General features: G+C 35.2%; 2 protein-coding genes across 2 annotated transcripts; one reads left to right on the top strand and one right to left on the bottom strand.

The window, feature by feature from the left end:
- Positions 1-457: 457 nt before the first annotated feature.
- LOC108560165 (dnaJ homolog subfamily C member 5-like) lies at positions 458-2,133 on the top strand. The gene is made up of 6 exons (XM_017917611.1): positions 458-534; positions 1,084-1,322; positions 1,378-1,657; positions 1,725-1,844; positions 1,895-2,018; positions 2,096-2,133. The coding sequence occupies exons 2-6, from the start codon at positions 1,294-1,296 to the stop codon at positions 2,122-2,124; spliced, it is 582 nt and encodes a 193-aa protein (XP_017773100.1). The 5' UTR covers positions 458-534; positions 1,084-1,293; the 3' UTR covers positions 2,125-2,133.
- A 757-nt stretch (positions 2,134-2,890) lies between these two features.
- Positions 2,891-12,569, bottom strand: LOC108560166 (the record flags this gene model as incomplete). Its single annotated transcript, XM_017917612.1, is given in 20 exon segments — positions 2,891-3,443; positions 3,654-3,774; positions 3,836-3,968; positions 4,026-4,239; positions 4,294-4,444; positions 4,518-4,727; positions 4,874-5,165; positions 5,226-5,288; positions 5,347-5,462; positions 5,516-5,764; positions 5,819-6,106; positions 6,162-6,314; positions 6,411-6,612; positions 6,679-6,812; positions 6,873-7,038; positions 7,495-7,547; positions 9,642-9,742; positions 9,943-10,023; positions 11,303-11,397; positions 12,456-12,569. Coding segments are annotated over 20 exon segments (3,261 nt in total). The 3' UTR covers positions 2,891-3,006.
- Positions 12,570-15,093: the final 2,524 nt, after the last annotated feature.

The raw sequence follows: 15,093 nt of genomic DNA, 5'->3' as shown, positions 1-15,093 counted from the left end.
CATATTGAGTCAATTGAACATCTTATTATAGAACTATTATTACGTAATGATAATTAATTAACGAAAGTTCTATTATCTTTTTTTCGTCTTCACGTTATATTTAATTACTCAATAACCATGCATGATAATTAAAGAAATGAATATGCGAATTAAAGACAAAAATATGCCCTTTTTAACGAGCCTATTACCAGTTTTGTAATTTTTGTCGTTCTCTTGTAATTAATTATTAAAAAAAATCTCAGAAAAATAAATGTACATTTGGTTGCATATATTACACGTACTGTGTTAATTCAAATTTAAAATAATCATTAATTATCGATAGGCCTTTAAATCCATGTCTGGTTATATAAAAATAGATAATTTCTAATTATTTATCGATATGAGGTTATGTTAATATTTCTTGTTATAGATGGAGTGAGTGATGATTACAGAGGTATATTTTTATATAATTGTATGAAGTATTTTGAGTAGTCGTGATCATCAGTAGTCAATAGCTTGTGAACATTAGTAGGTTGCAGTTCTTAAATTAAAGATGTAAGTTTCTTGTAATATCTCTTTGTTATGATCTCTATTGCTGGACAAAAGGAGAAAAGGCTTTTTAATTTTATTTAATTAATATTGTTCGTATATTTGGTTGCAAACTTTCGCTGCTAATTTCAAATAATTATAATATGCAAGGTACACCAAGTTCAGTGTTTCTCAAACTTTTTGGTCTGTGATCTATTTTGATTAAGACAGTAAAGGAGATGATTGTGATACATGTACTTTTAAGAATATGCACGAAAGGGGACGAAAATAGAATAGTCGGGTGTACCTAGTATATTTATATCGTGATACTTATCGGTCTTTAAATAACATTGGGTAATAGCAGTTTCCTTTTTTTAAATGATGATGTGATCAAAAAATATATAAAAAAAATATAGTTTTTGAGTCATAGTTGCGGTATAAAAGATCGATTATATGAAATTCGAGTATACTTGTAAAATTAATAACAATCTTCATCGAAAGCCCTATGATTGACAAAGGGATTTTGATTTGCAAATGAATAAATATGAAAATGAATTGAAATTTAATTAATTACAGAAAATTATGAAATACAATAAACGTTGTAATTGGCTTAGCAACAATATGTTAGTAGTACCCTTTTGAAATTGCGAAAATTGATTTTTCGTTCGCGCATTGCGCACCGCGAATGTCCTGCGCGTTCCAACCCCAACCCTAAGATAATATCAGTAAGCATATCATCAGCAACGCCAGTTTATTGACAAATACGTATTTGGTCCAATTCGCACAATGGAAAATCTCAATAAGAGGAAACTTTCGTAAGTCTTAAAGAAAATTAACGAATAGATTAGAAAATTGTAAGTTGAATCGTAGGGCCAAAGGGGAGAGCTTGTACGCACAACTAACGCTTCCCAAAACAGCTACAGCGGAGGAGATCAGGAAGAATTATCGACGATTAGTTATCAAGTATCATCCGGACAAGAACCCAGACCCAGCGGCCGTCGAGAAGTTCAGGGAAATCACCTACGCCTATTCGGTGCTCAATGATGAACACAAAAGGGCGATCTACGATGAGTACGGTTCGATTGGTTTGGCAATTGGGAAGAGTTTCGGAGACGAAAGCGTCTGCATCAAATTACCGTGGTGGTTGAAAGTACTTCAAAAAAAAAACTAATATAAATAAATTGAATATGGTTAAATTTAATTTTTATTTTTTTAAGATTATCATCTTGACGAGTTGTCTGGCCACTTGTTTCTGTTGCTGCTGCTGTTGTTGCTGTTGCTGCTGCAAGTACAAACTTAAAGATCCCGAAGAAGACGAGGAGTTTAAAACTTTCCAGGTATTAACATTGTTATAATTATCGAATGTTATAATACTCTGAGATTTCAGGAAAACGCTTTAGTGGAGTACGCACCGAAACCTGGTGATTACGAGATCGAAAACGAAGACGAGGATGGGCCTTCCACCTCTGATCCAAATTGCAAGATCACCAGCAATCCATTCTTTGCAACAGGTTAAAAACAAATCCATCAATTTCTTGACATAACTTGAGTTACTTTAATAAAACCAATATGTTTCTTTCTTTTCTAGAAGGGCAACAGGAAACGACCTTTGTGTAAATATGTATAAAAAAAAAAGAAACGAATATCATGCTCCAAACAAACGTGTGCGAGGTGTGAAAAAAAATTGTTTATGTAATCTTGTGTGAGGTAAATGTAGCCTAATTGTGATTACGCGTTGAAACGAACACCGAATCTTCCGTATATTTGTGTGTGTCTCGTTCAATCTATCCTTCTATCCCCACCCCCACAACAAAATCGAATATCCAATTTTATCGTAGCTAAATATTATATAAGTGAATGTTTGTTGTATAGATTTAAGGTTTTCTTCCAAAAAAAAACCGAGATTGTTCAAATTGCTAACTCCTTTTTCGAAGATATCTGTCTATCGTTTTTATTGTTGATGTGACTAGCGTTGTTTTACATTTAATGTATTGTTGTAATGTTTTTGATACTTTGTTCGTTGTTCTTGTTAGACGTTTTTGAATTTTAATAATTTAAGCATTATTCTCGGATAAATTCATGGAAATATTAGTGATTTGACAATAAGTATAAAAAGAACACTGTCACACTTCTAAATAAATGTTTATTCTATATTGTATTTACAAAATGCATTTTTATTCTAATTTCTATTAAGAATTTCATTGATGTAAGTATATAAAATGAATAGACAACTAGTAGTAATATTTTGGTGGATTCGCCGGGTTTTGGGAATACATTTTAAGTATTTAAGGTATTAATGCATACAAAAAAATGTATAAATAATTCTTTATTTATATTTTTTAAAATAGAAAATACATATAAAAACGTAAAGAAAAGACTCAGATCAAAAACGTAAACTACAGGTGTCATTACAATATTACATACTTATTTTTTTTTTCTTCTTTTAAAACATTTAAATTTATGTACAAGGTTGCCTGAGATTGTTTTGTTCTAGTTCAATCAACACTTGATAATGTCATCGAAGAAATCCCGCTTCTGCTGAGCAGTGAATTGCAGCTGCGATCCATCACCATTTAGCAGGTAATTCAGGTCTTGAGAGATGCTATCCATGACTGCATCCATGCACTGAGGACTTCTGCAGTTTCCCTCATCGTTCGTAGTCATTTTCCCATCACTCAAAACACTGGCCACCTTCAAGGGCTCTTCGAAAGCCCTGCTAATTGCTATCTTTATATTGCTCTTCGGACTTGGAGCGCTCTGCAATGAGGATGCGACCAAGTCGAGCTCGACGAACATCTTGCTTCCAAGTATATCAGGAGATGTCAACGAAGAGGATTTGATCAGAGGATTCAGCTGGGTCGGGCTCGAGGTGTACTGCTGTATGCTGGGAGATTGCTCCATACCGATGACCTCTTCGCAATTAATGCTTTCATCACCTGTTGGATGATAACAGGATAAATACAATTGGAAATCCGGACGAGTCTCGCGACGCAACTAACTTACTTTAGTCGTTAATGTAAACTACGCAACGATTAAATTGATCTATAAAAATAAAATATTCAAACAAACAAAAAACAAAACAAGAACGGACGCAAAGTGTAAAATATAAGTTATATACAAAAAGTAAATGACTCTTTTGCACTAACATTTTTCGGATTGTTGGTTCTCGGTGGAATTGTGGTGCAAGCTTAGTTTGAATTTATCCTTCAGCTTAGGACGCAGCGCGAAATTTGATTTCCAGATCAGACAAATCCCCAGGACGAGTCCCTGCGGATCAATGCAGATGATTAGATAACAAAGGAGGCGATGCATGTATGCATAAGCTTACGGAATAGATGGACACTCCGGAGAAAACATAATACCAGAGCACTTCGTTCAGCTTGTTCACGTACACGACGCTTAGACAGGCTAATAAAGTAACGGTGTAAAAGACTACTAGAGTTCTCTTAATCACGGCGGACCTAAAACGCAATGATGTCAATTTTGGAAATACATCTTCATCGTCGCTAAACAATTGCCTATTCATGAGGTAATTCGACTTGCACTCGGTCTCGACATGGATCATCCGCATAACTATACCGAACAGGACGATGAAGAGGACGGACATTATGACACCGCAAATGATGAAGACTTTAAATGATAAACTGCCTTGAAGAATCCACCAAAATTTCAACTGGATTTCGGTGGATTGATGAGCAACGTGACTTCCGAAGACTACCAACAATGGAGCACCTAAAAGAAGTAAAATTAAGATCAAATTATCTAGGAAACTCATTATTAATTTACCAGTCATGATTCCAACGGCCGTCTGCTTCAAGCCTTCCTTATTTTGGATATTCACAAGTTCCGTGTAGATGACCAACAATGTACTCAATTGCGATGAAAGAGCCATGAAGAAGAAGCCTTGAAGTAACGAGACGGTGTAGAGGAAAAGATCCTGCAATCGTATTCAGTTCGGTTAATTAATTAGGTTTTTTTTGCTTCGTACAGCGTGGAGATTTCACAATTACCTTCGGAATATCGTTGCTCGTGGCTATTAGGAAAATGATCAGAACGGCGGAGAGCGAAACGCAGCACTGCAGCTTTAAAAACGTGAATGAAGACCTCCTGTATAGCCAATTTAATAGTAGTATTAAGCTGCAGAAGGATGTTAGGATCAGCGCTGAAGAGCAGCCAATTAAAATTATGAAGTTGTTTGGATTTGTTGTTTCTATCCGCTCCTGTAATGCAAAAAAAAAACGTATATGTACTTTAATTAATTGGAATACACAACTTTTAATTGATTTAACTGTTTTTATAATGAAGAAAAATAATAGAGAAATTCATAGTTAGAAATAATGAATGTGATTAGATTAAATTCACTCACCATCCTGGGTTCTTTGACCAAAAGTAAAGCGATTGTTCCTTGATGGGAACAATTGCAGATGGTCGCAGTGGAATTCTCTGATCTGGCGAAGCACTGGTTCGTATCCCACGCATAATTCGAGCTCGCAAACTCTGCGAGAGCGCATCGGATGTCCCACTCGAAACTGCGTCCCACAGGTTCGTGGATGAAGAGCAACTTCATCAGACGTACACCAACATCGAAATCGCTTCCGCCGCTCAACCATCGGCCGTTCACGCTGGAAATGATCCGGTATTCAATATCACGGTCATCCCTGAAACACAGAGTGGATGAATTGGGTATGCATTTCGGTCGTATTACACTAGGAAACTACTTGAGCCTAATCACTGATTTGGACGGTAGGAACTCGCTTAAATTCCTGTAGATCACTTCGGTTCTGCAAAAGCGCAACGGTAATTAATTGGATACAATTAAGAGTACACGGAAATAATTACACGTAATCCGCTCCGAAATGATCCACCACAATGTCCAGGTTCCTGTAACTCTTCCTCGTCGTTTCCGTCTGCGATTTCAATACTTCTTTCATCAGATTTTGCAGCAGTAGCACTTGCTGAAACATGCAACGTTTATCTGATGTTAATCACTCGATTGGTGACAACTTACTTCTTCCTTATTGAAGGAGTCTTTTTGGTTTAAAAGGCAATCCACGATTTCGAAGATAACTGCTGCGATGTCCTTGGATTCTGCGTGAGAGGCTGTCGAACTGTTGTAGAGGTGCCAGATGTTTCCTATCAAATCCAGGATCACGTAGCCCTCGCCGCGAAGTAAAGTTCTGTTTGCCACGTAATTGGCGACGTTGTTTAGTGCTTCCAGAGGGCTGATACGTTCGTATCCGGCGCGCAGAAACTGAAACTAATACTCGTCCTTTATTACACGGAATTACATTCGTTGTCTCCTCTCTCCTACATCGATCTTGGTGGACAGAAGATGATCCGATGTACAGTTGGAGTATTCTGGTGGTAACCAGGATCTTCCCGTCTCCAAGATGTTGCAGCTTCTGCTCACCACTCCCATGTAGGTCTTCGGGCAAAGCTGCTTATGTTCAGTTCCTGGTGCTGTCTCGGGCCACAGCAATCCATCACTCATCTCTACAGAACAAGGACTTATCACGCTCTTGTCAATTACATGAACGACTATAGATGATTCCGAAAATAGCTTTCCATCTTGAACTAGACAGGAGTAAGTTGCACTCTTCTACAATTAAAAAATCTTAATTAATTCGTCCAGTTCGTAGTTGTTATTTAATTACGTTTATTCCAGATGATCGCAGAAGACTTCCGCCAACGTAGAGTACATCATAGCGTTCAGTCTCAGTTTTCCTCGGCAAAAGCATCTTATCCTTCGTCCAAGAATATATGTAATTGTTGTACTTGGATCCACATTTTATGGAGAACGGTTGACCCTGTTGAAAAAATAACTCATATAAATTGTAATATGTTCTATGTAATATGTAATAACTTCAAATAAATTGTAATATGTTCTGTATTATGTAACATACTTTTGATACTGTGAGTGTCATAGGTCGTAGAAGAATACTAGGTTTGAACTTGATGGAGACGAATCTTGAGATGCACTGCTGCATACCGTAGTCTTCCACTTGGCACGTGAAGACGCCGCTATCCGCTCTCGTGGCCCTAACAATTCCCAGCAGCGCCGAGTACTTCTCCTTGCCTTCATCAATCAACTTCGTCCATTTGTTGCTGCAGAAGCCATGCATAATTAAGGCTAATGATCCAATATCGTGATTAAATTATTATTATTATTACCCGTGCGTCCAGTCCGTGTTCAAAAGCATCCCATCTTTGAACCATCGGAAAATCATGTTTCTCGAACCGCGCGCCACGCAAGACAGTATAAACTCATCGTTTTCTTCTAAAATTTCATGATTTATACTCACGCTCTGCCGAAAAGTAAAGAAAGTTAAGTCCAGCATATGTAAACGACAGATTTGTTAACTCACTTGCAAATCGAGGTAAGGATCACGCTTGAAAAATAACTCTTTGTCCAGCAAAGTTATGTTACCGATCTTTCCCGACATATTCCAATTATTTAAGATGTTCTTCAGACGCTCGTTACTCTTCGGCGCATAAAAACGAATTGTTAAATCGATACCTTCACTTCCACACCTAAAATTTATAAATCACCATCATATATAAATAATTTAAATTTTCCTTTCAAAATATATCGAAACTTAATTAATTTATGTATAAATTTGTAGATTGAAAACCCAATTGAAATTTTCATTAACAATAAATGGAAACTTAATTAATTTATGTAATGAAATTATAATTAAGGCAATTTATATTTATGATATTGAAATTTTCGTTGATTTAGGAAAGCCTTCTTTTCTCACAAAGGATTTCTCAAATCGCGTGAAAATTGATTACGTGGTATAGATTTTTCGATGGCTTTCACGTCGGATTGAATTCCTTTTGAGGTAGTCAGTACGCTGATTGATTGGCTTTAATTATGGATGATGTGGGTGTAGTATGGATGAATGTGTATGGAGAGGGTGGCAGAACTTTGCAGAAGTTTTCACATTTCCTCCAGCGGTTTCACGTAAAATGTAATAATATACTCACTTCAAATACGGAATCTGCACCGGATGAACGCTCCTTGGAAGCAATCCGGATATCTGCCAAAAAAAAGGATAAAGACAATAAAATATACCGTGTAATATACATATTGGATGAGAGCCTGAGATACTAGAGAGAAGCGTTGTTCGAGAAAATTCGTAGATTCTTCATATATTTCATTTTCCATCTAATATTTATGCTATAAGAGTTTATAAAATTTCCACATTTATTTTGATTTGCAAAATGTATTTCCTTTAATTCTGATGTGAAGTATATTTTGTAAAGGTAATAGTAGTAAATTGATTTATCTTCGTTAATTAATTTTCGAGGCAAAGAAAAACTCTTCGCGAGTCGATCAAAAGACATGGAAGGTTCGTTTTAATGAGAAGACGAATCAATACATTCCCACCATCCTGAATAAGAAAGAGAAAAAAAGGGTTAGGTTATTTTTAATTACAGGAGAAAGAGAGAAGGACGGCATTATTAGCTTTCGATGTAAATTAAAATCGCTCGAGAAGATGGGAATGGAATGAAAGTAAGGAACAGGAGTCGATTGTCTTGGAAATCAATTCGACATGCGAGGAACGTTGCACGAGTAATTCAATAACGGTGATGGTGGTAGAAGGCGGGAGGAGTTCAAGTTTAAGAAGAAATGTGATTCGGGGTGATCTGAAAAGCACTCGAATAACAATTAATTGCGAATCTTCGGATCGCGGAGTTCCAATTAATTTGCGCCAATTTGTCCAAAAAAAAAAAACAACACAAAAAAGCAATCTGCAATAATTCGTTTCTCGTGAAATACACAACCAAATCAAACTGCAAATATACATTTGGAATAATATTGCTAAAAATAAATAATGTCTATAAATCGTTCAGAGAGTAAATTTGATTTCCAATAAATTGAAGTGTTATTAAAAGTCAATAAAACCAATACGGTCGCATTTTTTTGTTGGTTGTGTGTTTATTTTTCCACCGAAAAAAAATATCAGTTACTAGCGCACATTGAACCCAAATCAATTGGAAAAATTACATACGTTTTGATTTGTTAGAAATACACGAATTTTCGTTTCATTTGCCTGAAGTATCTCAGAATTGGATAACGAATAGTAAAATTGAATTGATTCAACATTTTGTTGGAATATGTGTATTTTGCAATGTATAAACATGCGTGACGTGTTCGTTATTTCTGATGCGCCAGTAATTACCATCGCTGCATAAAATCCGGTACGATTCCAGTGGGTTATTTCCAGCTGGGAAGCTCAAACGCGTAGCATATTTTTTTCGTATTTATATCTCTGCATTCGTAAGGAGGTTCAAATAGAGCAGATTTTCGAAGCCAAATATAAACGATGATCTAAATTTTATTCATACCCATTCATGATACACCTTCATTCATCCAAATATCCCTAATCCTTCTACAGGTGACTTTTACGGGCTTACATAATTATTTATACATTATATGTTTGAATATTACATCATTGTTTGAATATTTATTCTTTAATAACAAAATAATTTCTTAAATTATGAATTTATATCCTTAATAAATTTTCTTATAAATGTCCATTACCAATAGAAATGAGTCTTTTTACTTCATATTACAATATGCATGTTGTGGTGTATAGAATTATTGATAAAACGTTGTTGGAATAGTTTCAATACGATATAAATACTTGCCAGTATTACATGCGACACTATTCACCGATACAAATACAAAGAGTGAATGAATTATCTGTAGTGGTTTTGTAAATATAACAGAATAAACAACAATATGCGGAGCGTACACATATGGGGTTAAATTGTAGTGGGAACCACCACTCGGAATATGGTATAGAAATACCAACACTTGAATGAATATATATGTTGCGTGATACTCTTGAAATTAAAACTGAAATAACTTTTATTCGCTGAAATGTATAGTGAATTTCAGCAAAATTCCTGTTTTGTATTTAGAATTGTTCATTTTTTTATAAACTTCAACAACACACTTATTTATTGTATTGAATTAATAGGTAACCGGAAAAGTTTTCAACATAATTTCAGTTGGTGTTAAGTTGCAGTAATTCGAGTTGTCGAACAAGTGAGGATATTTAATTGACGTTGCCTACTAACGAGAGCGCTAGAAAATGGAAAATTGAGGTGGAAAATTCACTTACATATTGTTCGAGTGCAATCTTGACTTCGCTCTCGTCGAAGGATCTGGTGGTTACGTTCGAGATGAAGAGGTCGGCGGTGTAGCCAATTAGATCCGAAGTGTCTGCAACAAAATTGGAGGAATCGGCTTTCGAGAGCCGCACATATTTAGCGAATTTTTTATGAGCTGCATACGTCTGCGAAAGTTGGCCTCGAGCCAATGCAGACACGAAATACTTTCATCCGGAAACAAGAATAACAAGAAACGATAAATTTACGACTTTGTTTTGATTCGAATCGAGCACGCACTATGCGAACACTCACCGTTTTTTAGAGTCCTCGGGCAGTCGCACGCATTTTCCAATGTCCCATCGTAAGGACACGATTTGAAGACGTCGAGTCCTCCTGAAACGATGAATTGAATTAGCACGGAAAATGATATTCGAGCAGACGGAAAATTCATATTAAACTCGCTAATCGAGTTAATTTGAATGGGACGGGAGGAGAGTGTTAACTTAAATGGGACAGGAATCGGACTGCATAATGGCCTCTTCATCTCGCTGACAATCGCGCGTCGTTAGGGATGAAGTGGTTTTTGCGGAACGACTTTTTTTTTATATCAAATTCATCTCTCTTTTTCATAGCTGCGATGATCATGCCTATTCATTGAAACGCGAGAGAGGAATCCGATTTGCGAACACTATTCATTATTCATGTGAGAACTTTATCGCTCTCGAAACTTTTATAATTAGTTGGATTTATGATCTCTGCAGCACAAAGGAATCAATCGGCGATGGTTGAGGTTCCACTTTTCAGGAAGTTTGCTTTTCCCAAGGAGAGGAGGAGAAAAAAACTCAACCTCACGTTTATTTATTCATCGATTAAATTCCACCTATAAATTACAGGTCCTTTATTATCATCCTTATTTTTTTTTTATTCCGGACTACAATCAGCGGAGCTGACGGTATTTACGAGGGTCGGAAATTTGTGTGCGCTCACGTCGTGCACAAAAGCGAAATTTTTCATCTCACGACAAGATTATGAATAAAAAAATATGAATAATCATTAACGTAAATATTTTTTTAATTAGTAAGAGCATATATCCAAAAAAAGTCTTAGATACATAAGGACAACGATCAGATTTGTCAAAATCAATTGGAAAAGTCAACAAAAATGTAATGAAAAATCAGATTAAAATTGAAAAAGAAGGATTATAGTATTAACATTTGCATACAAAAAGACACAAAAATAAAGTCAATTCGATTGAAAATGCAGGAAACAGTATATAACGTGCATTTTATATCAATATTAGATATGAAAAGTCAACGAAATGAAAAGTGAAAAAACTTCAAAACTTTTTCTTATACATTTGGTAATAGAAAATAAAACAAGTTGATAAGGATTAATAATAAATACAAAATGAAACAGAATTTGCAAATTTATCCAAGACAACAGAGACTGTAAATCAAGTTTGGTTGGAACAAAACAGAAGTGAAGAAGAAGTAAAAAAAAAGAAGGTAAACGTAGATAATTCGAAATGTGCAAAACACGAAGGGTGTAATGTGTTTCAAAAGTTTGCTTAATGAGTGGTTAAGTAAAAGACTCTGGTAATTTATTGATGAAGATTTCGGCGACGCAAAACTTACCGGGAACTTTCGATATAGATTCTGTTCGAGAGACTTACTTGCGTTGTTCGGCTCTTGCGTCATTAAAATTTCGCAATTAGAGCCGGTGAATCCCGGTTGACAAGAGCACACCACAGTCGATACTCCTATATGCCTGAAAACAAAACAAAAAGTAGATTACAATTACATGGAAAATAGTTAACAAAAAAAATAATAGTTGCTCGTGTAATTTACACGTAATCCAAATGATGGATTTCCAACAGAAATTTGATGCAACGCATTGGTTAATGTACACAACCGAAATTTAATATCCTTCCAAACTATTCTATGGATTTAATGAGCTGTATTATATTCAGCAACAATACAAAGCAAATATCGATTTCCCTGAAATTATATTCATAATTATATTTGCATCCTTCAATCATGTTTGTGATGTTATAACTTGTTACTGTTAAATTGAATTTTAACAAATTGCAAATATGTTTGCATGCTTCTTATTCATATATTGTCAGTTGCTTCGAAAAGAAGTTTTAAAATATTGCACTATTAGTGGAGAATATCGATACCGCACGGAATGCCAATTTAAAATACATCGGTTGTTTAATAGAGATGTATGGTCGAGCAGAGCAATGGGAATATTACGTTATAGTAAGAAATTCCCAAGTGGATGCACATAAAACACGTAACAATTTGCCTCTGGAGAGAAATAATAATAATAGCTAAAATTGTATAATATATTTATCCAAACCAATATTGAGCTTTGTAAATTTATAAGTTATTTAAAAAGTTGATAAAATCTAAATTTGGTAATATAAATATGGTTGAATCGATAAAAATTGTGTTTAATGCTATGGAAAGTATGGGGAAAATTAATAGCGGTGATTATTTTCTCGATGAATGGAGACTGTGGGGGTGAACGGAAGAAAAAGTTGGGATGTACTTAAATCGAGAGAGCGTCGTCGTTAAAACAAACTCTTTTGTTACGTGCGGTTTTTCGTACACTGAGCCCATCAATTTTCTTTTCCAAAAAAAAAAACCCCGATTCCGGTTGTGTGTGTGTTCTCCTATTATATTTTTTTTAAGGGTGCACACCCTCGTCTTTCCTCTGGTGAACTCTCTGATTTTTTTCAACATTCCAAGTCCTTTTTTTTTTCCAAGAGAGTTTGAATGAATATTTCGCTATAGTTTAACGAAGATCTGGGAAATACTCACATGCAAGTACCGCCGTTTTTGCAGACGGAGCTTCCGTCGTTATAGCACAGCGATTTCTCACCCTCCGAGCACTTCCTGCCACTATAGCCGGGAAAACACTCGCAACTGAAGTGTCTATAACAGAAAAAAACAACAACAACTATTACAAAAAAAAGTTCACCATCAATCTGACATTTAGCACGGAAGCAAAGCAACAAGAGAACGGCCTATCTGGCACCACCACCCCCAAATAAATGCACTTTTAACAACCCTTCGGTTGCCGCACTCAATCCCACGCCGGATTAAATGAAACCGGAGGAAAATGCAATCTGCCCCCTTTGGCAGAAGAAAAGTAGAATAGAAAAGTGAGCAGAAAGCAATTTACTACACTCATTTCAACTCCTGACCTGGATCAGTCCTGCAATTGAAGCAGGTCTACAAAAATCGCAATAAAATTTTACTCTAATCATTCCCATCTACTGAGTAGTCATAAAAAGATTCTTATATTATTATTATTAAAAAAAATACTTTAAACTTTGCAATATCAATGATTATTAGCAAAATAATACGTTCTGCACAAATATTTTCGATATTTCAAAGCGAAGTACATGAAAGATGTGAAATAGTAATCTCTGAAAAAACCCTGATTGAAAAATTTCAATCTAAATGACAATATTAAAGCGCATGTAAATAGTTGGTTAACAAAGAGTTAATTGAAAAAGCAGAACTCAATGGGTTTACTAATTGTTGGATATTCGCAATGTGAAATTTTGAAATGGAGCACGTAATGAACGAAAGGGAATTTCATTTTCAAAATAAATACAAAAACGTTTTTCATCATGGATTAAAAACATATTTATTGATTCAATTCAACTTTGAAATCTTTATAAAGTAAATATTTTATTTAAAGTTTATTAAATCTGAAATGTTCAATATTTAGAAATAATTGAAAAACATAATTTGGTAACTATTACAGACTTAGTAGTGGACTTTTTGGAAAGGCTATAGTTTTGTCTTTGATTTGCATTTTCGATGTTTAAATTAGACTATGTAGGTCTCTTCTGAAGTAATCATGAAATATGTAAAAAGTTTTGCAGTTTTCAAGTTAATATGTAAAAGAAATCAATTAGAAAAATTGCTTACTTTTGCTTCTCGTTCCTAGATGTTAATAATCAAATTTATTATTTTGGTAATCTTTATGTAATTAATCTTGTAATATTTTTTATAAATAAGATAATATAAAAATGTAAGATATTATGATTGTCGCAAATTGTACATTTTCTTATCCTTGGTAATATATCACACAAAGAAGAGGTTTTCCCCTTATTATTACTGGAGGCCGTATATATGTAGATGCTGTCATCCGGTTTCTTTCATATCTGCATGGACCATCCAATTTGTCGTTGGTAACGCGCACGCAGAGAATCATCAGAAACCCACAGGCTTTGCTACATCAGCAGAAAAAAAACGAACACCCATAAACTTGGGTATTTAATTTCCAAACCAAAACCTCGATCTCCAAGAGCGCGCTTTCCAATTTATTCCCTCCTTAATAAACACATTCCTCTCTTCATTTTACACTTATTCAGTTAATCAACTTTTCCGAGCAATTTGAAATGGAAATAGCTTCATCCCGGAGGGAGGAGGCAGCAAGAAAATTTGTAGCGAGCAATTATTTTATTTTTGCCTTCTCCATCGTCGACGGCAATCACGGAATCTTTGGGGGGGTTGGTCTGGCCTAGTGGCCTGGCTGAATATTCATTGGTGATTGGAAAAGTTCCGTGGCGACGGCGGCGACATAAAAAGAACTTTACCGAAAGCGCGTTTTCCTCGTCAACGATCGAAATTTAATTGATTTCCGACGCTCTACTTCACAAAAACCGCACTTCGTCGCCCCCTCGGTTGAGCGAAAAAAAAAGGAAGGGTAAAGAAAACGGGGTTGGAAAACAAATGCAATGAAAATTGTAAAAAACACGAAGCGTCTAAGGCAAATGCATCTGAAAGTTTAGTAGACTAGTTTTTTTGCGTCTTTCTTCTTGTTATTTTTGTTTTGGATTTACTTTGCGGAGGCAGCAATTCACTCCGCTTTGTGGATAGGAGGAGGCAAACCAAAGGAACGCGTTTGTAAATTTCAAACGGCTGGTTTTACTAATCCTCCCTATGTTTGCTGGTTTCGGTCGTTATTCCTTTTCAGAAAAAAAAAACCCTTTTGCTTACATACCGAACAAGTTGTGAACAAACCTACATTTGCGAAATAATCACGAGTTTAATGGAAAACATTACAACATTGAACTATAGCGTAATTTGATTCTAGCAAATAATTATTGATTGTTTAACGATTTTTTTTAATGCAAATATCGAGCATTAGTGCAATAATATAAACACTATTGTTCGATTAAATTGCATGCTATAAGCAGACGCTTCAGGAAGCTAAATGGGCGTTTGGGCTATTACACTAATTGGAGGTCGCTTTTGATATTTAGTGGGCGATACGCTCGCAGCCCCTCTAATTATAATCGCACTATATCTACATTGTTCCATGGATTAACCCAGTGGTTTCAAAACTATGTATTATAGTTTTCGAGTAAATCAATGAAATGTAAAAACACTGCTTTTTCGAACATTTTTTAAAATTTGAATACGAATTACAGCCAAACGG

Source organism: Nicrophorus vespilloides, unplaced genomic scaffold (genome assembly GCF_001412225.1).
Source record: "Nicrophorus vespilloides isolate i.1.1-1 unplaced genomic scaffold, Nicve_v1.0, whole genome shotgun sequence".
In the NCBI taxonomy this organism is placed as follows: Eukaryota; Metazoa; Arthropoda; class Insecta; order Coleoptera; family Silphidae; genus Nicrophorus; species Nicrophorus vespilloides.
This window is presented reverse-complemented; position numbering and strand designations above follow the sequence as displayed.